Consider the following 27084-nt stretch of genomic DNA (forward strand, 5'->3'; position numbering starts at 1 on the left):
AATAAACTCCCACGCTACTGATTCCTTTTTTTTTTTCCTGAAAGAGACAGTGACATCCCTAGGATAACTGATGATTTCCTCAATTTCCAAAATGCATAATTGTGTAGATACACTTTCTCTTTAGAAAAACCGTGAAATTGTATCATTCGTGCCTGGATACAAGTCATTTTAGTGGGAAAGGCCAAGTGGATTATCTCTGCATTAGTTTCTTGGGCTGCTTAAAATAGAAGTTATTCTCTGATAGCTATCTAAGCCAGAAGGTCAAAATCTGTGTTCTCAGGGTTCATTTGTTCTGGAGGCTCTAAGAGAAAAATAATTCAATGCCTGTCTCTTGGCCTCTATTGGTTGCTGACAATTCTTGGAGTCCCATGCTTGTGGCTTCTCTCCAACTTCTCTTTCCTCAGCATCATCTTTTCTTTTCTTTCTTCCTAATTTTCTCCTGCCTTTATTCTTTTCAAGAAAATTTATTTGTTTGTTTGTTTTTAATTTTTTGAAGAAACGGTGTCTTGCTATGTTGACTTGGCTGGTCTTGAATTCCTGGCCTCAAGGGATCCTCCTACCTTTCTCCTTATAAAGATATCTGTCATTGGATTTAGAGCACATCATAAATCCAGAATAAATTTGTCTTGATTTTCTTTTTTTACATACATCTGCAAAGAGCTTTTCTCCAATAAAGTCACTTTAATAGATTCTGGAGGTTACTCACTGGACATATTTTTGGGGAAGACAACTCTTCAATTCACTAGATACATGAAGCTTCTTCATTCCTCCATTACCACAGATGTCAGGTGACCCAGAAAATGGAAAATAATATTGCATTACATACCTGGGGACTGTGAAAATTAAAGAGCTTGAAGGTATAAAGGATGCAGGATGATGGGCTCCATTACATCTTTGATTAAAAGTCTGACAATTGCAAAATCTGATAGATCCTAGAGTCTGGTAGTGGACTCCTGCAATTTCCACCAAGTATTTGCTCCACTGGCATCCCGTGTGTCAGGTGGAGTATCTTTGCTAGACCAGATGAACATTCATATTATTAAAATGGCTGTACTTCTGACAGTGATTAATGGATTTATTGCAATCTCTATTAAATTCCTATGGTATTTCTTATAGAATTGAAAAAAATCTTTAAATTTATATGAAACCACAACAGACTGTTAACATTCACACCTGATTTTTAAAAGAAGCACAAGATGATCTTATATATTACTTTTAAAAAAGCAACTATAAGACTTTATAGAAAAAAGACTTTCTTTTTTTATAGATTAAAACTGAATCTAGTCAGTTTTATTCAAGATTAAATCTGGCTACTTCTTCTTCACCTCAGAATGTTAAAGTTTTTATAGGGTTACTCAAAAGTAGCTTAATTATGCCCTGTTCTCCATGTACAAGCCAGGAGACATTAAGTTCTGAGACTTATGTCCCAACTTTTTGGGACTGACTTTTGTTCCAATTGTGGGAGTTGACTTTTGGTCTTTCCTTTCTTCTACCGTCAAAATGTAAGTGGACTCATTTTGATCCGTGCTATCTCTCTCTAAAGAAATATGCTGTTTCCAAATTTTAAACTGTATTTAGCTTGGAAAAGAAGGACTAGTAACAGAGATAGGAGTTATCATTACATATCTAGCTGTCATTACATAATGGAAGCCAGACCTTGTCAACTCAATCTTTTACCAAAATTTTGAACTCATTAATAGATGATTGAAATGATAACATGATTTCCTCTAGTGCCGCTCACAGGCTTCCCACTTTATTTAAGAAAATCCATTATTATAGAGCTTGGGTGATGGATAAAGTAAGGCATTCACTTGTTTTTTTTATGTTGTAGACAGAAGCTGGGTTTTGGTCCATAAGATCAAAATGTACTCTGTTATTTATATTGATATAACTTTCTGAAAACAGTGCAAGTTAAAATTTGCAGTGTTAAAGGAAACCTGGATTTTGAAATTTTATCTCTTTTTGTGGGAAGTAATTTTAAGAATCAGATATAGAGTTTAAAATTTAAATAAATTTCTGTCTGATCTCGGAAACATTATTTTGCTATATTTGTGTTTTTCTCTGTGAAATGTTTGATCATCAATTCAAATAAAAACCACAATACCACTTTCCCAGACTTCTCAATGAATTATTTGATTTCTTGTAGAGAAATAATTTGTACATCAATTTAAGAAATGCATCATATAAATTTCAAAAATAGATGCATATAATTTTAATAGCTTTATTGAAGTACAATTGATATATAAAAACCTGCAAGTGTTTTATACATATATATATATATATAAATGGTTGAGTTTGGACGTATACATGCACCTATGATGCCGTCATTATAACAGTGAAGGTAATAAACATATCCATCACCTACAAAAGCTCTGTCACTCTTTGTTTTTGATGGTAATAATGCTTGAGATTTACCCTCTTAGCACATTATTAAGTGCACAATACCACGTTGTTAACCATAGGCATTATATTGCAGAGGAAATCACTATGCTTATTCATAAGCATAAGTGAAACTTTATACCCGCTGAGCAACAACTCCCAATTTCTCTCTCTCCCAAACCCCTGGAAAACACTATTTTATTGTCTGCTTCAATTAGTTTGCCTGTTTTACTTAACTAATATAAGTGGAATCATAAAATATTTGTCCTTCTTGAATTTGCTTAATTTACTTAGCATAATATTCTCTAGGTTCACCCATTTTGTCAAAAATGGTATCTTTTGTCAAACCTTGGCAACTGAATTAACATTTCCATTGCTTCCATGTACAGAGAAACAATTCTAAATGAACTTGTGAAAATAATTATATTGATATTAAATTAAAATGCTTATGAATAGTTTTTGAATTTTTGCAAGATCAGATATGGAGAAAAATCACAAATTTATCTTTATTTTAATGAATAAAAATATTTAGGACCTTGAAATAATTAGCTATGTGAAATTAATTTGGAGATTTTCAGATTGTTCTACTGTGTTTTGATTATTGACATAACATGATATATCATAGTTATATTTCTATATTTACTTTAAAATACATGTTTATATATATGTGTGTATATATATATACACATACATATATATATATGTCTATATATATATATAGACACTGTGAGTAAATTAGTGTGTATGCCTTTGTGGGTATGTGTTTTTTTAATGGATTCTCTAGCAGCAGTTATCTAGTGTATGTTGTGTCCTAATTGATATTACATCCCAGAAGCAACTCCTAAAACTCCTTTGAATTTTTATATTTTCTGTGCCTTCTTTCTAATAAATGCATGTATGATTGGAACAATACTGTCTGAATTGTTTCATTTTAGCATACTATGTAATAGTATGGTGAAGGGGTGTGAGGACAGGCAGACAGAGATGGGAATAACAGAGAGACAGAGAGAGAAAGAAAGAAAGAGAGAAAGAAAGAAAGAGAGAAAGGTAGAAAGAGAAGTTATTATAGTGCAGCCTTATTTATCTTTGTATCAGGAGAGGCTAGCTCAGGACCTGGCATGAATTGAGCTCATAAAGTGTATATTAAAAGAAATAGGCCACTTATGACATGGATTAGGTCATTCATATTCCAAATTCAATGTAAGACGTTCATTCTAGTCTAAATATATATCTTAGGCTTTACAATATAGTAAAATATTGTTACTTTTATACATATGATATAGTTTTAATTTTGAGAACACCCACAATATTTATTTTAAAATGCTCCTTAAATAAACTTAAAAATATACTTCTACATAAATATAATGTGATGTTAATGATTTTATTATTGAGCCTCCCTTTTTTTGTTGTAAAAGGAACTTACAATGATAATACATAAGTAAAACTGTCATAATTATACCTACTAGAGACATAAAAGCTTAGAATTGAAGAATAATTTTATAATAATCTGGGTTAGATTATAATTTAAATTTAGAATTATGGTATTCTAAATTCTCAAACAGATATCATGACTATTTCTTAGTGATGGTACTGAATTCAATAGAATTTTAAATGTGCGTCATTTCTGTGAGCTGACATAGAGGAATCATGATTAAGTAAATCAAAATAGTATTAATGCTCAATGATATGTGGTAGAGAGAAACATTTAGTTTTTAAGTTAGAATTCAGGCATTCAAAAACAGGAATCACAGCAATAACAAAAGCACATAACTCTGAACTATGCACACCAGATAAACATGAAATTTATTTTGCAAATGTTTTTGCAGTTTAGTCCTTTGCATCAGTTTATATTGTGGGAAAGTAAGGGATCAAGAAGAGCTGAAATGATATAACATATAGAAATAGCAGAGAATTTTTATTATAAACAGATATAAGCTGAACTTGAAAACACCATTGATTAGAAATTAAAGGGGAAAATATTTCCCACTTCTTCCTTTTGTATATAAGACCAAAGCCTAAAATTATGATTCTTTATGGAAATATCTCTCCACTTTTCAGTCATTTGTCAAAAGAAGACTAAAATCAATAATTATTTTTAGTACTACATTACTGCATCACGAACCTAAACTTAATTCTGACTCTAGAAACCAAGTCAAACTATTAAGAAATGTAAACCGTGTGCAAATGAGAATAAATGCAATAAAATCGCAACCGATATAAAAGGCACAGAGATACTACAAAAAGTAAGATACATCAGAAAGGGCTTAGGTGAAAATATAACAAATATTCCTTTTCTAAAATGTTGTGGTAGCAATAGTTTATTACATAGGCTAGAAAAAAGAATTATCAGCATATCCATACTTACCAAAATGAGTATGCAACCTCAAGCTCACTAAAACAGTGTATTTTTTAAACTATTACTATACTACAGTATCATTCAACAGCGTTAAAGATTCAATCACAATTTAAATATTAAGTATTAATAATTAGGATAATAAGCCTTTACTATGACCTATGCTATTCATCCCATTGTAGAAATATAACATACAAGACTAGCAGATCACAAGTTAAATAGACCAAAACCCTCTCAAAACCAAAAACAAACAAACGAAAAATACAAACAAAAACATTCAGCTCCGCATTTAAGATATGTTTTTCATTAATACTGATGTGCTGCCAGGAATATACAAAGAAGTGGTGAGACACCTGGCATTCCCATGGGAAACCAGAAACAAATATATAAATGAAATGTCGAGAAGCCCAGCCATCAACTGTCCGTAGTAAGCTAAAGGGTCAGCAAAACAAATGCACTTGGCTGCCTACAGCCTGCTCCGTTAATTCCTCATTTATTACAGCACTGTCATACACACTTTCGGATATATAGAGTTTTATTTTTATATTCTATTTCTGACAATTTTATTTGCCTGCCACACCATGAAAGACTCTGCAGTTCTAAAGAAGCTGTAAGGAGAAAGGAATATATATCTTCTGTGAGGGTTTCTTAGTTACTGAAAGTAGGAGAACCTTCACATCAAAAGGAATCTTGGTATGATCAAGCAGGAGGCTTGGTGGAGGTACTAATATGGTTATCTCACGTCCATCAAGCTGGAGTTTTTCTAGAATAACTTTTAAATTGAGTGACTAAAATTCCTGGGCTGGACAAGTAATTTCCCAGACTTTCCACAGTCAAAGAAACACAGATTCAGCACAAAAAAAAAAAAAAAAAAAAAAAGAAAGCCATACACAGTTTTCATGGCCAACTCTTCCTTTAATTTACTCTGGGCTTAAAATAAGTACAGCAGGCTCATAAGCCAGTTTAATCCTAAGTGTGTTTCATGCTTCAATTTCTCAATCAATTGATGGTGAATCAGTCCGGACTTTGGACAGCCTACTTATCTCAATAGTCAAAGTGGAATATAGCTGCCCTCATGGAAAAGATCATCCAATTAAGCAATTTACATAATTACATAAATTACAAATTACATAATTACAAATGACATAAAAGCTTTCTAAAATAATTTTACAGAATAGGAATTTGTGCACTTAAAATTACATGCAATGGAAAGGATTTCTAGTTGAGTCTAAGAAAGTTTGCCATAAGACCTTAATTTTTTAATAAGTTGTTTTGCATTGTCTTCTTTAGATTTATTGGAATGTTCATGTGGACACCATATTTCACTTTGTTTATCTTAATGTTGGGAAAATAGAAAGTGTATATGTTGAGAATGCATACTCTACTATTGGTATTTTTTTGGTCAAAATGTATATTTTATTTTGAAATGTTAAATAGTGCTTATAGGCTGAATCATGGCTCATTACTCCAAATTCATTTGTTTGTGTTCTAACACCCAGTTCCTCAGAATAGGACTACATTTGGAGACAGGGCCATTAAGGAAAAAATTAAATTGAAGACATACAGAGGACATCTTATATGGACATAAGGACAAACACAGAGAAGAAAGTCCATGTAAGGAGGGCAACCATCTACAAACCAATCATAGAGACTTTAGAAGAAACCAACACTGTTAATCATACCTCGATTACACACTTCTAGCCTCCTGAATTGTGAGAAAATATGTTTCTTGTTGTTTAAGCCACCAAGTCTGTGGTACTTTATTATGGCAGCCCTAGCCAGCTAACAGAGTGGTATATAGAAATACGCTTGAAGTTTGAATGTTGATGTTATATATGAAATGAATTTTGAGAGTATCAGGTATGTACTAAAATACGAAAGAAGGATTATGCACTATTTGGAAGATGATACATACTTTATTATTTATATATTCTTATCAAATTTGGTCATTTGAGAAAAAAAAACCTTATATGGTTCCTGGAACATACTGTTTATTTTCTGATTATTCCTTTGCACATTGAATAGCTGTATCCAGATTCTCTTTTATTTTTCATAAATTAGGACTAGCAATAACCATTGACTTTAAATTTAATACATTTGCTTGCTCAATAATATAAAAATATTTTTTGTTCACTTGAGAATATAGTGCTAGGTCTTTCTTTCTTTCTTTCTTTCTTTCTTTCTTTCTTTCCTTCTTTCTTTCTTTCTGTCTTTCTGTCTTTCTTTCTTTCTTCTTTCTTTTTCTTTATTTTTACTGCGTAAGTTCTGGGATACATGTGCAGAATGTGAAGGTTTGTTACATAGGTATGCGTATGCCATGGTGGTTTGCTGCATCTATTGACCCATCCTCTAAGTTTCCTCCCCTCACACCCCACCTCTCAACAGGCCCTGGTGTGTGTTGTTTCCCTCCCTGTGTCCATGTGTCCTCATTGTTCAACTCTCCCTTATGAGTGAGAACATACAGTGTTTGGTTTTTTGTCCCAGTGTTTGTTTGCTGAGGATGACTGTATCCAGCTTTATTCATGTCTCTGAAAAGGCTTTCATCTCATTCTATTTTTGGCTGTGCAGTATTTGTTGGTGTCTATGTACCACATTTTCTTTATCCCGTCTATCATTGATGGGCATTTGGGTTAGTTCCATGACTTTGCGATTGTAAATAGTGCTGCAATAAACATATGTGTGCATGTGTCTTTATAGTAGAATGATTTATATTCCTTTGGGTATATACCCAGTAATAAGAATGTGGGGTCAAAAGGTATTTGTGTTTCCAGATCCTTGAGAAATCGCCATACTGTCTTCCACAATGGATCTCAATAGATGCACAAAACAGGCTTCCGGTAAAATTTAATATCTCTTCATGTTAAAAACTCTCAGTAAACTAGTCATTGCTGGGACATATCTCAAAATAATAAGAGCTATTTGTGACAAATGCATAGCCAATATCACATGGAATGGGCAAAAGCTGGAAGCATTCGCTTTGAAAATAGGTACAAGACAAGGATGCCCTATCTCTCCACTCCTACTCAACATAGTATTTGAAGTTCTGGCTAGGGCAATCAGGCAAGAGAAAGAAATAAAGCGTATTCAAATAGGAAGAGAGGAAGTCAAATTGTTCCTGTTTGTAGATGATGTAATTTTTTATTTAGAAAACCCCATCATCTCAGCCCCCAAACTCCTTAAACTGATAAGCAACTTCAGCAAAGTCTCAGGATACAAAATCAAGGTGTGAAAATCACAAGGATACCTTTCCACTAACAATGCACAATCAGAGAGCCAAATCATGAATCAACCCCCATCAACAATTGCTACAAAGAGAATAAAATACCTAGGAATATAGCTAACAAGGGATGTGAATGACCACTTCAATGAGAACTACAACCCACTGTGCAAGGAAATAAGAGACGACAAAAACAAATGGAAAAACATTTCATCCTCATGGACAGGACGAATCAATATTGTGAAAATGGCCATACTGCCTGAAGTAGTGAATAGATTCAATGCTATTCCCCTCAAACTACCATTGACATTCTTTGCAGAATTAGAAAACAGCTACTTTGAATTTCATATGGAATCAAAGAACACCCTGTACAGCCAAGACAATCCTAGGCAAAAAAACAAAATTGGAGACATCATGCTGCCTGACTTTAAACTGTAATACAAGGCTACAGCAACTAAACAGCATGGTACTTGTACAAAAGCAGAGATATAGACCAATGGAACAGAACAGACACCTCAGAAATACCACCACACATCTATGACCATCAGATCTTCAACAAACATGACAAAAACAAGCAATGGGGAAAGGATTCCTTATTTAATAAATGGTGATAAGAAAACTGGCTAACCATATGCAGAAAACTGAAACTGGACCCCTTCCTCACACCTTATACAGAAATTAACTCAAGGTTCATTAGAGACTTAAATGTAAAACCCAAAACCAGAAAAAACATAGAAGAAAATCCATAGAAGAAAATTGTTGGGTCATATGGTAATTTGATTTTAACTTTTTTGAGGAACCTCCATTCTGTTAACTATAGGTGTGTCATCATTTTTCATTCCTACCAACAATGCACAAGAGTTTCTATTTATATACATTCTCTTCAAAACTTGTTGTTTTTTGGGCTGTGCATGTGTCTGTGTGTGGGTGAATATATGTATCCAAAAATATTTTGAGGTGGCTAATGGTTATGATGTGATAGCTCGTAGTTTTGATTTACATTTCTCTAATATTTAGTGATGTTAAGCATCTTTTCATATGCTTTTTGGCCATACATCTATATTTTCTGAATAAATGTGTATTCAAGTCTTTGAATCATTTTAATTGAGTTTTTGCTATTAAAAAATTAATGAATCCAGGAGCTGGTTTTTTGAAAGGATCAACAAAATTGTTAGACTGCTAGCAAGACAAATAAAGAAAAAAAGAGAGAAGAATCAAATAGACACAATAAAAATGATCAAGGGGATATCACCACCGATCCCACAGAAATACAAACTACCATCAGAGAATACTACAAACACTTCAATGCAAATAAACTAGAAAATCTAGAAGAAATGGATAAATTCCTCGACGCATACACACTCCCAAGACTAAACCAGGAAGAAGTTGAATCTCTGAATAGACCAATAACAGGATCTGAAATTGTGGCAATAATCAATAGCTTACCAACAAAAAAGAGTCCAGGACCACATGGATTCACAGCCGAATTCTACCAGAGGTACAACGAGGAACTGGTACCATTCCTTCTGAAAATATTCCAATCAATAGAAAAAGAGGGAATTCTCCCTAACTCATTTTATGAGGCCAGCATCATCCTGATACCACAGCTGGGCGGAGACACAACCAAAAAAGAGAATTTTAGACCAATATCCTTGATGAACATTGATGCAAAAACCCTCAATAAAATACTGGCAAACCGAATCCAGCAGCACATCAAAAAGCTTATCCACCATGATCAAGTGGGCTTCATCCCTGGGATGAAAGGCTGGTTCAATATACGCAAATCAATAAATGTAATCCAGCATATAAACAGAGCCAAAGACAAAAACCACATGATTATCTCAATAGATGCAGAAAAGGCCTTTGACAAAATTCAACAACTCTTCATGCTAAAATCTCTCAATAAATTAGGTATTGATGGGATGTATCTCAAAATAGTAAGAGCTATCTATGACAAACCCACAGCCAATATCATACTGAATGGGCAAAAACTGGAAGCACTCCCTTTGAAAACTGGCACAAGACAGGGATGCCCTCTCTCACCACTCCTATTCAACATAGTGTTGGAAATTCTGGCCAGGGCAATTAGGCAGGAGAAGGAAATAAAGGGTATTCAATTAGGAAAAGAGGAAGCCAAATTGTCCCTGTTTGCAGACGACATGATTCTGTATCTAGAAAACCCCATTGTCTCAGCCTATAATCTCCTTAAGCTGGTAAGCAACTTCAGTAAAGTCTCAGGATACAAAATTAATGTACAAAAATCATAAGCATTCTTATACAGCAATAACAGACAGAGAGCCAAATCATGAGTGAATTCCCATTCACAATTGCTTCAAAGAGAATAAAATAGTTATGAATCCAACTTACAAGGTATGTGAAGGAACTCTTCAAGGAGAACTACAAACCACTGCTCAATGAAATAAAAGAGGACACAAACAAATGGAAGAACATTCCATGCTCATGAATACGAAGAATCAATATTGTGAAAATGGCCATACTGCCCAAAGTAATTTATAGATTCAATGCCATCCCCATCAAGCTACCAATGACTTTCTTCACAGAATTGGAAAAAACTACTTTAAAGTTCACATGGAAGCAAAAAAGAGCCGGCATTGCCAAGACAATCCTAAGCCAAAAGAACAAAGCTGGAGGCATCATGCTACCTGACTTCAAACTATACTACAAGGCTACAGTAACCAAAACAGCATGGTACTGGTACCAAAACAGAGATACAGACCAATGGAACAGAACAGAACCCTCAGAAGTAATACCACCCATCTACCGCCATCTCATCTTGGCAAGCCTGACAAAAACAAGAAATGGGGAAAGGATTACCTATTTAATAAATGGTGCTGGGAAAACTGGCTAGCCATATGTAGAAAGCTGAAACTGGATCCCTTCCTTACACCTTATACAAAAATTAATTCAAGATGGACTAAAAACTTAAATGTTAGACCTAAAACCATAAAAACCCTGGAAGAAAACCTAGGCAATACCATTCAGGACATAGGCATGGGCAAGGACTTCATGACTAAAACCCCAAAAGCAATGGCAACAAAAGCCACAGTTGACAAATGGGGTGTAATTAAACTAAAGAGCTTCTGCACAGCAAAAGAAACTACCATCAGAGTGAACAGGCAACTGACAGAATGGGAGAAAATTTTTACAATCTACCCATCTGACAAAGAGCTAATATCCAGAATCTGCAAAGAACTTAAACAAATTTACAAGAAGAAATCAAACCACCCCATCAAAAAGTGGGCAGAGGATATGAACAGACACTTCTCAGAAGAAGACATTTATGCAGCTAAAAGACACAAGAAAAAATGCTCATCATCACTGGCCATCAGGGAAATGCAAATCAAAAACCACAATGGGATACCATCTCACAACAGTTAGAAAGGCAATCATTAAAAAGTCAGGAAAGAACAGGTGCTGGAGAGGATGTGGAGAAATAGGAACACTTTTACACTGTTGGTGGGACTGTAAACTAGTTCAACCATTGTGCAAGACAGTGCTGCAATTCCTCAAGGATCTACAACTAGAAATACCATTTGACCCAGCCATCCAATTACTGGGTATATGCCCAAAGGATTATAAATCACGCTGCTTTAAAGACACGTGCACACATATGTTTATTGTGGCACTATTCACAATAGCAAAGACTTGGAACCAACTCAAATGTCCAGCAATGATAGACTGGGCTAAGAAAATGTGGCACATATACACCATGGAATACTATGCAGCCATAAAAAATGATGAGTTCATGTCGTTTGCAAGGACATGGATGAAGCTGGAAAACACTATTCTGAGCAAACTATTGCAAGGACAGAAAACCAAACAATGCATATTCTTACACATAGGTGGGAATTGAACAAGGAGAACACTTGGACACAGGGAACATCACGCACTAGAGCCTGTAGTTAGTGGAGTCGGGGGAGGAGGGAGTGGTAGCATTAGGAGATATACCTAATGTAAATGATGAGTTAACGGGTGCAGCTAACAGGTGCAGCACACCAACATGGCACATATATACATATGTAACAAATCTGCATGTTGTGCACATGTGCCCTAGAACTTAAATTATAATTTAAAAAATAAAAAACAAAATAAATTTAAAAAAATAAAAATATAAAAGACAAAAGTAAATGACCTATCTCTCACCCCTAAAAAAAAAATACCTTCAAATAAGGAAGAGGAACAGACTATATCCCAATGCTTGCTTTGGTCAATATAAGCATGCCAGAGTAAATATTTACGCTACATTGTAGGAGCTAAGAACATAAAGTACATAGATTTGTTTATTATGGCTAGTAGATATTTAAAAGTGCAGCACACTTCTTTGAATAAATTTTGCTTCTAAGAGAACTTACTATTTATTCTTAATTAGATGGGGAGGAAAGTCTTTGAAAAGGAACTTCTAATTTACTTTTTACAGTGAAGCAGCCTAGGGTCACTGGAGCAGTCCTGTTGTTTGAAGTATCACCAGGAGTTCTTTGTCTCAAGACCCAAAAAATTAAGGATCGTGGACACAAACGGTAATGTTGGAAGAGAAGTTTAATAAGCGAAAGAGAAAAGCTATCTACTGTGAAGAGGAAGCCCGAGAGCGTTGTCATTTCACAGTTGAATGCAGACTTTTATATACAAAAATAAAAGCTAATGAGGCAGAATGTTTCATGTGCATAAGTCATGAAAACCCGGTTAGGACTGGATGTCTTATTTGCATACATACAAATTCTTGTTAGCTCCAACTCTTCCCTCTAGTGTGCATGCAGGTCCTTAGCCTGAATTACTGCATGTTGTTTTATTTTGCTTATTGACTCTGTGTCACTGCGGATGTGTCTGGTTCTGTGTAACTTTCCTTATCTATACAGATGCAGGTCTGTCTTAGGAAAAAACCCTGTGCAAGTTCCTTTATCTGAGTATGACCAAAAAGAAAAGGAATGTGCTCACTGAAGGCCATTGTGTATAGGCAGAGCTCACTGTTTGCACAGAAGACAAAGGCTTTGGACTTTGCTTCCTTACCTGCGCTTGCAGTTTGATTTCCTCCAGACTTATTTTTGGACTTTGCTTCCTTACCTGTGCTTGCAGTTTGATTTCCTCCAGACTGTTATTTTTGGGGGAGGGCTTCTACCAAGAACCTTGTCCTAACTATCTGCCTAACTGGTTCCTTACTTTCTCTTCCCATTAATTTCTCTCTCCATATGTGTATCACCTCCATGAGGGCTCCAAACACTGAGTGATCAGCTCTTACATACATTTGCTAGATGAATTTTTTAAACTCATTGTTTTGGGGGGGTTCTCTGTTTGGCCACTCTACATGGTGAAGGTTTAACACCCTAGACATTCCAAATAGGCCCCTTTGGCTTGGAGGAGCAAAACATCCTTTCTCTTCAGTGCTGAGGAGGTCAGTCTCTCATCTCTCACTGATGTACAAAAATAATAGTTCAGCTCCTCATGCAAATGTGCAGACAAGCCATTTGAGCTTATCTTTGGGAGAAAAGGCAATGGAGAGGACCCTTTAGAATGTACTCCTGAACTATAATTAGGATTCTAAAAGACAACTCCCCAGGAGAAAAAAAAAATTCAGAATAAACCAAAGACTATCAACCAAAGGGAGGTCCAGGGCTCAAGAGGATTTACCAGTCCCACCGGAGAAGAAGCTCAAAATTGGAGAGGCATTCAGTGGGCCTCTGTTGCTACCTTAGCTTCAAGTTCAGGCACGTTTTTTGGTGTCCTGAGTTTTGTCTGAGGCCCCACATGTTCAAATGTCAAGTTGTTATGATGAAAAGAGTCAAACATTTTAAAATATTTAAAGAGTTTTATTCTGAGCCAAATATGAGTCAATGATGGCCTGCGACATAACCCTCAGGAGATCCTAAGAACATTTCCCCATAGTGCTCAGGCTACAGCTTAGTTTTATACAATTTAGAGAGACATTAGTCATCAATCAATACATGTAAGTTATACACTGACTTGGTCTGAATAGGCAGGACAACTGAGAGCAGGGGTTTCCAGGTCATAGGCTAATTCAAGGATTTTCTATTGGCAATTGGTTGAGTTATATTGTTGTCTTAAGATATAGAGTTAATAGACAAGAATGTCTAGGTTAAGATAAGGGGCTGTGAATACCAAGGTTTTATCATGCAGATAAAGCGGTCAGGCAACAGGCTTGAGAGAATATAGATTGTAAATGTTTCTTATCAAATGTAATGAGTCTGTTCTATTGTCTTTAAGGTCTGTGTTGATGGTAGTGCTTTTAAGATTTTCCTGAATTCAAAAAGGGAGGAGGGTATAATGAGGCATGTCCTATCCCACCACCCCACTTCCCATCATTGTCTGAACCAGTTTTTCAGATTAAGTTTGAAATGCTCTTTGCTGAGAGTAAGGGTCCATTTAGGTGGTTGGGGATGCTTAAAATTTTATTTTTGGTTTACATCTACATAGAGTTGTTGAATAATTAGAACATAATGATAATATTTTACCTAATGTCATTATCAGCCTTCTGCTTATTAACACAGAAACCAAAACCGTGTATTTTCTCCTATACATTTTTTCCTGTCTCAGATATTGTCAGTAAATACAAATTTCAAATTAATTTCTCACATTTACTATTAACAATTTATGTTTTATTCCATTAGGTTGACATGTCTCAGTAACTAATATACAATTTTTATCATTTTCCCTGTTTTTAAACTCTTATCTTTACATATCACTCTATGTTGAGATGCAAGAATTTCCTGCTAAGGAAAAGCTCGATCTTGTGACTGTCCTTTAAAACTTGGGTAAGTAATTATTTGCCTATAAATTATCATTCAAACTAATAATTGTTTATTTAAAACTAATTTCTCCTATTTCAAACTGACTTTGTTCTGTAACGTCCTGCCCTGAACTTTCTCTGTGGTCACTTCTCACTAAAATGACTTTTAAATATCCTATACTTTCATCATGCTTCTATTGATTGTGAAATGCTTCCTTTGGCAACAATAAATCCTAACGAAGCTTTCATCTCACCTCCTAAGTCAAATGTCTTACTAAAGCTTTTATTAATTATCAGATATTAAAGCAATTGTGCATTTTTCTCCTCTGAAATACTGAACACTTTGCACTTATTATATAAAATTAATAAAAAGTTACCCAAAGTCTCCAAGTGTATTCTCAGTAATTCTTTGTATTGTCCTTGTGAGCAAAGGATGTGAAACATGAGTTCTTCTAAACCATCTGGCACCTTGGATTTAGTGTGGAATGAATGTAAGTGTGGTTGTGTGCATATGTTTCTGCACATGAATTATTAAATCTAAAGAATTTTTAAAAATTTCTTTATCATCAATCCAGATAATAAAAGTATCTTTATGTGTTTTATTTCTAAGCTCTAGAAGGTTGGAACAAATTTTCCCTGATACATTGCAACATTGCATTTCTTTTTGATATCTTCAATAAATGTGAAGCTGGCAACCAACCAATGAACTTTATTTACTCTTAAAATATTAATTTTTAACTTCTGTGCTTATATTTTCATTTCAATTTCATGCTTAGAAACTACAAAACTATTGCAGATCATTGTGTGAGGGAAATGTCATCATGAGGCCCGAGAAGTCAGCTTTGGTATTTCTGCCCCTGCAACTCTTCTGTGCTAGTTGTGGATTCTGTGAGAAGGTCCTGGTGTGGCCCTGTGACATGAGCCATTGGCTTAATGTCAAGGTCATTCTAGAGGAGATCATAGTGAGGGGCCATGAGGTAACAGTATTGACTCACTCAAAGTCTTTGTTAATTGATTACAGGAAGCCTTCTGCACTGAAATTTGAGGTGGTCCATATGCCGTAGGATAAAACAGAAGAAAATGAAATATTTGTTGACCTAGCTCTGAATATCTTGCCAGGCTTACCAACCTGGCAATCAGTCATAAAATTAAATGTTTTTTTTTGTTGAAATGAGGAACTTTAAAAGTGATGTGTGAGAGTATTATCTATAGTCAGACACTTATGAAGAAGCTACAGGAAACCAACTATGATGTAGCACTCATAGACCCTGTGATTCCCCGTGGAGACCTGATGGCTGAGTTGCTTGCAGTCCCTTTTGTGCTCACACTTACAACTTCTCTAAGAGGCAATACGGAACAAAGCTGTGGGAAACTTCCAGCTCCACTTTCCTATGTACCTGTGCCTATGACAGGACTAACAGACAGAATGACCTTTCAGGAAAGATTAAAAAATCCAATGCTTTCAGTTTTCTTCCACTTCTGGATTCAGGATTATGACCATCATTTTTGGGAAGAGTTTTAGAGTAAGGCATTAGGTAAGAGATTCTTGTTTTATTTTTAATTATCAAAATAAATATTTTTAAAAATTGCCATACATCGTCTATGACACACATATGCAGGTTAATGAGTTTTTATTATAGAAAATGTTGTAGCTGTTCTTCATAAAGAAAGTAGATTTGTTCTAAGTGTAAGGTAACCTACTTCCTTAACACCAGTAATAAACTTACAAATGATCATCATTAACAAGGAGATTATATTTTGTTTTTCCTCCAAATAGCCCAAATCTACATCTCATATTTTTGAGAATTATTGATTGTTACTTTGAATGTTATACCATTTCTATTGAAACAAGATGCTGATCGTTCTTTTCTCTCTCATCAAAAATTTCAAAAAAAAATCTTCTGAAAGTCCTCTTTGAATTATTTTTTCAAGAGTGGTTAAATGGAAACATTTTCTAGAATTCTCTAATTTCTTAGTTGATTACTTCACAAAAACTTGAAAAAATATTATAAAAAGTTAAATGACTTTCAGTCTTGTGGGGCATGAGATAGAATTTTTACTTTACTGATTTATATCCATTTGACTTATTTTTATTTTTTTGCTTTACTGATAAAAAGTTGTTTTGCTTTACAATTTTCATAAACAGTTGTGATCAGTGCTGGTCAATGAAAGACATGTTTCTGATCCAAATATGTTTGAGAAATATGTAGAAACATGAACAAAGGAACAATCATAATAGACACTAAAAATATTGTTTAATATATTCCACTGAATTCCAATGCATAGACTGTTTCACAGAACTAATATTCAGAGGATCCCACTTCAAATGTCCTTAGCCTTAGACATGATTTGAATTTACATGTATTGATTTGCCCTAATTAATTTTGTTTTCAGTAAGCTCTGCCTAGCTTACCATTTTATTTCCATATGTTCTTATGTATAGGCATATTTCATTTTATTATACTTTGCTTTACTGTGCTTCACAGAAATTGTAATATACAAATTAAGTGTTTTTGAAAACTCTGAATGAAGCAAATCAATTTGGCATAATATTTCCAACAGCAAGTGTGTCCTTTTTGACTCTGTATCACATATTGGCATTTATCATGCTTTTTCAATTTTTTCATTATTATATCTGTTATGGTGATCTGAGATCAGTGATCTTTGATGGTTACATGTTTACTAGCTTTGGGACACCTTGATCTCTTCTGATATAAAACAGCAAACTTAATTATAAATGTTGTGTGTGTACTAACTGCACCCACCTTTATGAGGTTTCTGTCAGCCCCTACTGGGAGGTGTCTTCCAGTTATGTTACACGGGGGTCAGGGACCCACTTGAAGAGCAGTCTGTCCATTCTCAAGAGTTCAAACCCTCTGTGGGGAGAACCACTGCTCTCTCCAGAGCTGTCACACAGGGATATTTAAGCCTCAGAAGTTTCTGCTGCCTTTTGTTCAGCTATGCCCTGCCCACAGAGGTGGAGTCTATAGAGGCAGTAGGCCTTGCTGAGCTGCAGTGGGCTCCACCCAGTTCAAGCTTCCTGGCCACTTTGTTTACCTACTCAAGCCTCAGCAATGGTGAATGCCCCTCCCCTCGCCAGGCTGCTGCCTTGCAGGTCAATCTCAGACTGCTGCGCTAGCAGTGAGCAAGGCTCCGTGGGCATGGGACGCCTGAGCCAGGCACCAGAGATAATTTCCTGGTCTGCTGGTTGCTAAGACCATGGGAGAAGCCCGGTAGTTGGGCGAGAGTGTCCCATTTTTCCAGGTACAGTCTGTCATGGGCTCTCAGCTAGGAAAGGAAAATTTCCCCAGCCCTTGCACTTCCCAGCTCAGGTCACGCCCCGCCATGCTTCGGCTGGTCTTCCTTGGGCTACCGCACCCACTGTCCAACTACTCCCGATGAGATGAACCACGTACCTCAGTTGGAAATGCAGAAATCAACCATCTTCTGTGTCAATCATGGTGGGAGCTGCAGACTGGAGCTGGTCGTATCTAGCCATCTTGGAACGGGAGCCCTCTAGGTGATATATTTTGAAATCAGGTAGTGTGATGCCTCCAGTTTTGTTCTTTTTGGTCAAGGTTGCTTTGGCCTTGGTCTTTTGCAGTTCTGTACAAATTCTAAAAAAAGCTTTTCCCCATTTCTGTTTAGAATGTCATGGTATTCTGATAGAGATTGTTAAGAATCTGCAGTTTCCTTTGGGTACTATGTACATTTTAATAATACAAATTCTTCCAATTCATGAACATGATGTATCTAATTATTTGTGTCTTTTTTAATTTCTTTCATACTTGTTTTATAATATTCATTCTAGATATTTTATACCTCCTTGGTTAAACATATTCTTAGGGGTTTTATTCTGTAGCTATATTAAATGAAATTGTTTTTCTAATTTTTTGCAGATAGCTATTTGCATACAGAATAATACCAATTTTTGTATGATAATTTTTTTTCAAAAAGTTTTCTGAATTTTTTTTATCAATCATTAAGTGTTGTTTTTATGGAGTGTTTACTTTTCTCTCTTTATAAGTTCATGTCATCTGCAAAGAGGAACTGTTTGATTTCTTCCTTTCCGATTTGTATGTGCTTCATTTCTTTCTCTTGGTTAATTACTCTGGCTAGACGTTCCAGGATTAGGTTGGATAAGAGTGGAGAAAGTATGCATCTTTATATTTTTCCAGATCTTAGGAAAGAAAAGAAAGCTTTCTACTTTCCCTGCTCAGTATGATGGTAGCTGTGTGTTTATCATGTATTGGCTTCATATATGAATAAGTTCTTTGATGAACTTATTCATATATGAAGAAGTTTGTTGAAGAGTACAGTATTCTTGGATTAAAAGTTTTACAAATTTCTGTTTACTTCAGCATTTTGACTATGTTATCCCACTATCTTCTGTCCTGAAAGATTTTTGTTTGTTTGTTTATTTGTTTGTTTTTCCTGGGAAATTCACTGAAAACAGTTTGGGACCACTATTGAAAGTGTTATGTTTTGTTGTTGTTGTTTTGTTTTGTTTTGCTCTCTCTCCTACTGCTTTCATTATCCTTTTGGTTCTTTGATTTTTGGTAATTTGATTATAATGTACCTTTGGGAATTACTTTATGGGTTGAATTTGTTGGGTGATGTCTAAGCTAACTGTTCCCAGATATTATTGTCTTTCTCCAAATTTGGAAAATGTTGAGTCTTTATTATCTTGAGTATGTTTTCTAAGCCTTTCTTTTCTATCTCATATCCTTTAGAAATTTATATTATATGGCAGTATTTCCCTTCATAGTGTCATATAATTTCTGTGGCCGCCACTATTTCTTTTTTCTTTCTATTCCTCTGATTGGGTAATTGCATGTTTTCTTTGAGCTTACTGATTCTCTCCTATTTGATCAAGTCTGCTGTTAAAGATTTCTAGTGAGTTTTTAGTTTAACAATTTTTATCCTGCATTTCACGGATTTCATATTTTATTATTCTGATTTCATTCTCAAATGTATAATATTGTATCTGCATTATTTTCCAAGTTTCTTTTAGTTTTTTGTTTATAGATTTATTGTGAATTTGTTTTTGAATATTTAAGAATTTTCAGTTCTGGTGCATTATTGAACACTGATTGGTTTCTTCTGGAGATGTCATATTTCCCTGTTTTATTTTTTTAACAATGCTTGTTGTTTACATTGATTCCTGCATATTTAAGAAGATAGTCACTTGATTCAGCTTTTTAAGGTGTTATTCAGTGGTATTAAAACTTTACTGCTTAATACCAGAGCTGAATCTCTGCCCTGAGGATGCTTTCTGTTCTGAGGAGAGCTTACAGTTGATAACAGAACCTAAATAGTGCACCAGAGCTAAATCTCTTCCATGCTATTGTTTCCCTGTCTGGGGAAGACTTATCATGGTGATAAAAAGATAATGTTGTGCCAGAACTTAAACTCAAACCTGTAGTAATTTCTGGGTTGGGGAAGGCTTAAGAAATAACTGGAACTTAGTTACTGACCTGATAGTTGTTTCTGGGTCAGAGAAAGGCTCTGTATGATCACCTGGGATATTTGTAAAATCTGACCAAAGATTCTAGCTTTCCCTTGGATTGTGCCTCCTGTACTATTGTAGTGCTGGCTAGGCCCCCATCAGTGTGAGTTCCCTGCTGATAGGACCGCAAAGCATCTGCCAAGATCTGTTTGTCATTTGCCGTGATTAGTGCTTCTGCTCTTTGCTTCCAAATCAATCCAGGTGGTTCAGCCCTTCTGACGCTCCTAATACCTCCTGTGGGATGGAACAAAGAAGGCTTCTCACAGTGATTCACACACTCATATGGGGATTTAGTGTCCACCTGCAATTATTTTCTTCCACCTGTGTAATTGCAGGTACAGGGAAGTTTTCTGGGAGTGGTGCTATTTTGCTTTGGAGAACGGGGTGACGCAGCACAAATGACCTTTCTTCTTTCTGGTCATGGATTTTTTAATTTCCATGAACCTATAAGATTTTTCACTTTTCTCCTGAGCTCTGGTGCATTCAGAGTGGTATTTTTATATTTGAATAGTTGCTAGTTGTACTTTTAAGAGGGATTGATGCTGGACGTCTTCTATTCCACCATCTTGCTGATGTCACTCCTCAAATAATATTTGTAAATGTTAGTAAATTATTTTGTTTTTAGGATTCTGTGTCTACATGACACAGACATGAAAAGTACTCTTGTCACTGAAACTTTTCATATGCTGTTTGATTGTGTGCCTTTTCTAGTAATGAATGATTATGTATTTAAGCCATATGTTTTACACATAGACTTTCTTATAAAGAGACTAGATGGTTCTGTGTGTCAGAACATAAGAATAGAATACAACTATACAGTAATAATTTCTCAACTCTTTATTTTAGAAGTGTAAGTAACCTTTACTTTAATCTTTGTTATATTACCCCTGTGTAATGCAGAGAAATTTTTGTCTTCCGGAAATGGAAAATGTTGTCCAGAGTTCAGGGGAAGATGATATTGGGTTGTTTTCTCTGGGATCCAAACGTTATAGAAGAAAAGGCTAATATCATTGCTTCAGCCCTTGCCCAGATCCCACAGAAGGTCAGTAAAACCTCCATTCCTGATAAGCAGCTATTCACATAATGAGAAAGTACGGCTTTTGCCCTACTCAGTGTTGCTGTTGTTACTGGAAACAACTCTCTTGATTGTCGTTCATTTATAATAAAATAGAAATAAAAAATCAAGCCCCTACATCATATTTTAGAATTTGAAATCTAAAGGCATGTGCCAACTATTCCAAAAATGTTGTGTCATGTATTATTTCCAAGGGCCAGAAAAAGGAAACTGATATAAAAAAGAAAAAGAAGAATCAATCTCAAGAATATCCTTCTCATATTTGAGTGCATAAAAACTGTATTCAGGGTACTTTTGCATAGAAATAAAAGCTCAGATTAATGTAGTCTTTCTCGATAATTAGAGCTTTCTTCCAAAGTTAAATGTCAATTACAATTATATTATAGTAACTTAATTATTTCAGTTATGTAATTATTTATAATACTCAACTGATTTTAACTTTATTACTGTAATTCTAGAATTTCACACTTTAGGTAGTGCTATATATAAACTATCCAAAAGATGTTTTATTTCATATTTAGCTAAAATACATCAAACTCAATAAAGGAAAATATACTAATTAGGAATGTGAAATCTCATAATTTTAATTAAGAAATTATCTGTTAACTCGTTTGAAACATCTGTGCCATCCTTTCTTTTCAAATGTATGAATTTTTTTATAAGTTCCCACAAATAAAAATTATGGAAAAAAAGACAATCCCAAAGAAAATTTATCATTGAACAATGGAACATAGGTAATTCTCTAACTCATTCGTCTTCAATAAAACAAATAAATATAAGAAGACAAAGGTCAGGAAGGAAATAGAGAAGAAAAGATAACCGATTATCCAAAACACACACAAAATTGAAAGCAAATTTTATCTGTGGGGAACTGTAAATTTGATGGTAGAACCAGAATAGTTCCATGATTTGAAATGACACAGAGATCATGTACTTATAAAATATTTTATTCTTATAAGAAAATTGAGTAGCCAGTGCTGAATTACTTTTTAGTGATTCACTGATATTCTCATACTCAGATATTTTAATTGATATTAAAATAATAATAGTATACTTAATAGTCAACTGGTACACATTATTTGAAAGGACCTTTGTAAAAAGTCCTACTATGTCTTTTACTGTTTACACAGTACCTCTACATACCCCTGTCTCAACCAACACCTGAAGTACAATGAGTTTATCATTTATAACTATATCTACATCCTTAGAATGCTAATGTCCTGTGGTTCAATCTGTGAAATACATGTGTTTCTTCCACAGGTGTTGTAGAGATACAATGGAAAAAAACCATCCACATTAGGAACCAATACTCGGCTGTATGATGGGATACCCCAGAATGATCTTCTTGGTAGGTCTATGAGAAAGTAAAAATATGAACTAGATGAGGAAAAAATGAAAAAATGTTAAACAGTGAGCAAATTCAGCAAATATTTAAAATTATAAAACTTTGTTTTACTTACACTTTTGAAGCAGATATAATTAAAGGATTGACTAAAATTGTATAGACTCACACTCTCTATTGTTAAGGTGAGAGTGACAGGCTATGCAGAAGGAATTAATGCCTCTTTTTCTTAAGTTAGAAATGATCTTTAGTAGCAAAGCTCCATGTGCTCTCCTTTTAAAGAAAATACTGTATGCTTCAGGGAGTTATCTCATAATTCCCATCTTTAGTCCTGAAATTATTTTAAAAATTCATAATAAAGTATCTCACCATTTCTCATCCATTTTGCATACTAGGTGACCTCAAACCAAAGCTTTTATCACTCATGGAGGAATGAATGGGATCTATGAAGCTATTTACCATGAGGTCCCTATGGTGGGAGTTCCCGTATTTGGTGATCAGCTTGATGCCATAGCTCACATGAAGGCCAAAGGAGCAGCTGTAGAAATAAACTTCAAAACTATGACAAGCAAAGATTTACTCAGGGTTTTGAGAACAGTCATTAACGATTCCTCGTAAGTACTACTGCTTTGTAAAGACTGATCTAACATTGATTATATTATACATTATGTCAGAAAATGTTAAATATCATGCTGGTAGACATTTTAAGGGATTTTTCCCTTCAATATTAAGTCATTCATCACCTTGGTATTGGAATAGTTCTGGAAATTATAGTTCATAGAGTGTCAATCTTCATGGAAATATTAAGTTTAAGTTAATAACTGGCTTATTCAGGTTTTACTCACATCTTTGCTTTACCCCATTTTGTTAAAAATATACTCTTTTTCAGTCTCCCCATTATATCTGTTTAATCCTATGCAACCAATAATGTTCATGTCACAACCGGAATCAATCTTTTACTCAACAAGGTTTTGGCTTGCATAACATATACTACAGTTTATCTACCTGTCTTTTATGAAAACAAAACTACAACTTTCTAAGTTCTATGTGTGTTTTTGCCTTCCAGTTATAAAGAGGATGCTATGAGATTATCAAGAATTCACCATGATCAACCTGTGAAGCCCCTGGATCAGGCAGACTTCTGGATCGAGTTTGTCATGTGCCACAAAGGAGCCAAGCACCTGTGGTCAGCTGCCCACGACCTCACCTGGTTCCAGTACCACTCTATAGATGTGATTGGGTTCCTGCTGGCCTGTGTGGCAACTGCTATATTCTTGGCCACAAGATGTTGTTTATTTTCCTGTCAAAAATTTAATAAAACTAGAAAGATAGAAAAGAGGGAATAGATCTTTCCAAATTTAGAGAAGACATGATGGGGTAATCCTGTTAATTCCAGACACAAATAATTTAGTGAAAACATGTTACTTTCCTATTTTCTTATTATCTATTCTGATATTTTATCTTAGCTAAGTAACCTAGAATTCCACGATCATGAACTTGTGAGTATATCTCATTATTTCATTGTATTTTCCTAGGTGTGCTTACTCTCTTCTCTCACTTTGTGACACAAGGACATGAATACATCTAAATTTTCCTATTTCTGATATCACTGTTTCCATGACGTCATTACTTCTCTAACCTTAAGTGATAGGATGACCTGCAATATGCTGATTCCTGGTGTTTGCACAAACACATGGATGTAAAGAAGTAAAAAATGTAAAATTCACAAAATTCAGTAAACCACACAAATCAGTGAAGCATTCTATGACATTAGCTTGTTATGAGTAACATAATGATTTTTCTTTTTCAATTTAAATAAGCCCTTCCTTCTACATACCCAGCATTACTGATCTCAGACAATGAATTGCTAAAAATGACGATAGGGCATTATACTCAGAATAGTTTGCTATATTTCCACATACCTCATCTAGATGTCATAGCCTACATTTCTGCCATCACTTAACTGACATTTTTTGTGTGTTCTTGATGATAAATAGACAGTTCTTATTATTGTCCTCAAATAATAAAAGAAACTGAAATTTTCTTACATAGGGAAAATGTCCATAAGATATTCAAGTTAAACAGATTATTTTGAGATAAGTAACCGTTAGAAATATATGATTGTAATTTCTGATTTTATAAAATTTTAATTGATAGTACACTTGATTTAAATGTCTATTCTTTAAAATGATGAATACTCATAATTCTTATGTCTATAATCAAAAGTATAATTTACTGTAGAAAAATAAAGAGATGCTTGTTCTGAAAGTAAGATCAGTATACTGCTTTCCGGTCTCAAAATTTGAGAATTGCAAATTCATCAAGTAATAGCTTACATGGTAAAAATTTAAGATATTAGAATACCTGCTTAACAAATATTAGTATATATTAAATATTTAGATAAGTAAAGCTCTACACTAAATATAGTTTAATAATCTTTACACTAATTAAGCAAATATGTTACACTTTTCATTTTGTTTACTGTCGTATAATCTTAGTGACATGCCTATTTAAATTTTAATTTGAGGACTTGATTTATTAAATGAATAAATTGGCTCAACTGGCTTTTTGAAAATTTTGAAATTGTTACACATGTTGACAAAGTATATCTATAAATTAATTCCAATTTTAAAATGACTATATAAAAAGAAATAAATATTTTTCTTGCGTGTGTATACAATTAAATGTAAATAAAATTATTTAGTAGGTTTTTAATATTTCTTAAGTTTTTACACTGATATGTTTTTGACTTTTACAATATTATCATAATCTAGGAAAAACTGATTATATCTGTTTAAGCCTCATCTTTTCTCTGAAATTAAATACAGCAATTGATCAACATGCTGTGACAGGTGGGAAGCCATTTCTGGAGTTGAGCCTGCTGACACTCTGGGGCTTTTTAGGTTGGACATTCATTGTACATGGGACTCCCTTCCTCTCAAGAGCTATTGCTCATAAGACTCTCCTTCATCAATCTGGCATTACCTTTTGAGATCAGTTGTAATCAGAATACAACTGGTCTTGTAGTTGTAATATGTTCTATCTTAACCACCACTTTCATACCAGGAACCTGCTCAGGTTTGTTCTCTAGAAGCTCCCAACATAGATAGCCTACATTTCAGACTATTAAGTTATTAACAAACCTTCGGACCATGTTCACTTTAGGTTGAGCATAGTGTGAGGAGATGTAAATTAAATTGTAATCCTATATGTGTGTGTTCTAAGTATTAAAGTGTATAAATTAAACAGCAGATTCTAAGTATCCAACAAGGGTCAAATAAATGATACAAAGTCACCAAATAAATAATATTTAATCTCATTTTATTTCAGAAATTTTCTTGTATCATCTTTTGTTTTTTACATTATATCAATTATTGCAAACAAAGAAAAATCTCAAATGAATTCTTAATAATTACCTAGAGCCTCACTTCTAGACCTAACAACTAACAGCAAATTGCCATATTTTCATCACATTGTCTTTAAAATTTGCACATGGTGTGGTGGCAAAATTGATGTTTTAAAGGTGGCAGAGTAGGAAAGCCCTGTCCCTGTTCCCCATGCAGAAAGAGACTTGACGACATTATATAGACCAAATTGCCATGGTGATAATCTCAGAAACCAGTCCAAAGGTTGCAGCACCCCAGAAAACAGCAAAGCCAAGAAGAATTCTATTTTAATATCTAAGAAATGTTGTACCATATACTCTCTATAGATCCTTCCCTAGCCCGTACAGCATTACACAATCAAGAAAAAAATCTTTAGTCATCAGTTTTCCCACAGGAGTGAAAGGAGTGAAATGTGGTCTAATGTTCTGGCTGCTTAGGAGACTTCCCAAGGGTCTGATTTCTGTTACCGGAAGAGCTGCATTATTACTACAGAATAACAACAGGTGAAGTAAAATATTACAAAATCCTGGAAACAAACAAACAAAAAACCATATTTAACTTGGTAATTACATTCAAAAGCCCAGAGAAGATACAGCTCTTGGAATGGTTTGCAAAGCTCCCAGCATCTCTAGCTGGGGTGATTGATGAAGGTCTTCCACTACACTAAGCCAGTACGTAAAGACTGGGAGATGTGGATGTTTCTTTAAATCTAAGTGTAAACAAAGAAATGCGAAGCATGCAGACACTGGTAAGCATGACCTATTTGAAGGAACAAAATAAACCTTTTTTTCAACCCTGAATAAACAAAGATTTATTAATTACCTGTCAAAAAATTCAAAATACATTAAATACCTATCAAAATTTTCAAAAATATTTAAAGATGCTGGATTACCTGAAAGAACACAGACAAGTTTCTAAAAATCAGGAAAATAAGGCATGTATAAAATAAGAGTATCAAAAAAGGCATAAAAGTATAGAAAAGAACTGGAGATAAGTAATACAATAACTAAATTGAAAAATTTACTAGAAAAATTCAATAGATGACTTGACCAGGTAGAAAAAA

General features: G+C 34.4%; 1 protein-coding gene across 1 annotated transcript; it reads left to right on the forward strand.

Annotated features, from left to right (window-relative positions):
• The first annotated feature begins 15530 nt into the window (after positions 1-15530).
• LOC101140249 (UDP-glucuronosyltransferase 2A3) lies at positions 15531-24904 on the forward strand. Its single transcript, XM_019026085.4, is given in 8 exon segments — positions 15531-15861; positions 15864-16262; positions 18122-18183; positions 21101-21198; positions 21200-21260; positions 22554-22645; positions 23031-23249; positions 23702-24904. Coding segments are annotated over 8 exon segments (1542 nt in total). The 3' UTR covers positions 23982-24904.
• Positions 24905-27084: the final 2180 nt, after the last annotated feature.

The sequence above is a fragment of the Gorilla gorilla genome, chromosome 3, assembly GCF_029281585.2.
Source record: "Gorilla gorilla gorilla isolate KB3781 chromosome 3, NHGRI_mGorGor1-v2.1_pri, whole genome shotgun sequence".
Lineage (NCBI taxonomy): Eukaryota > Metazoa > Chordata > Mammalia > Primates > Hominidae > Gorilla > Gorilla gorilla.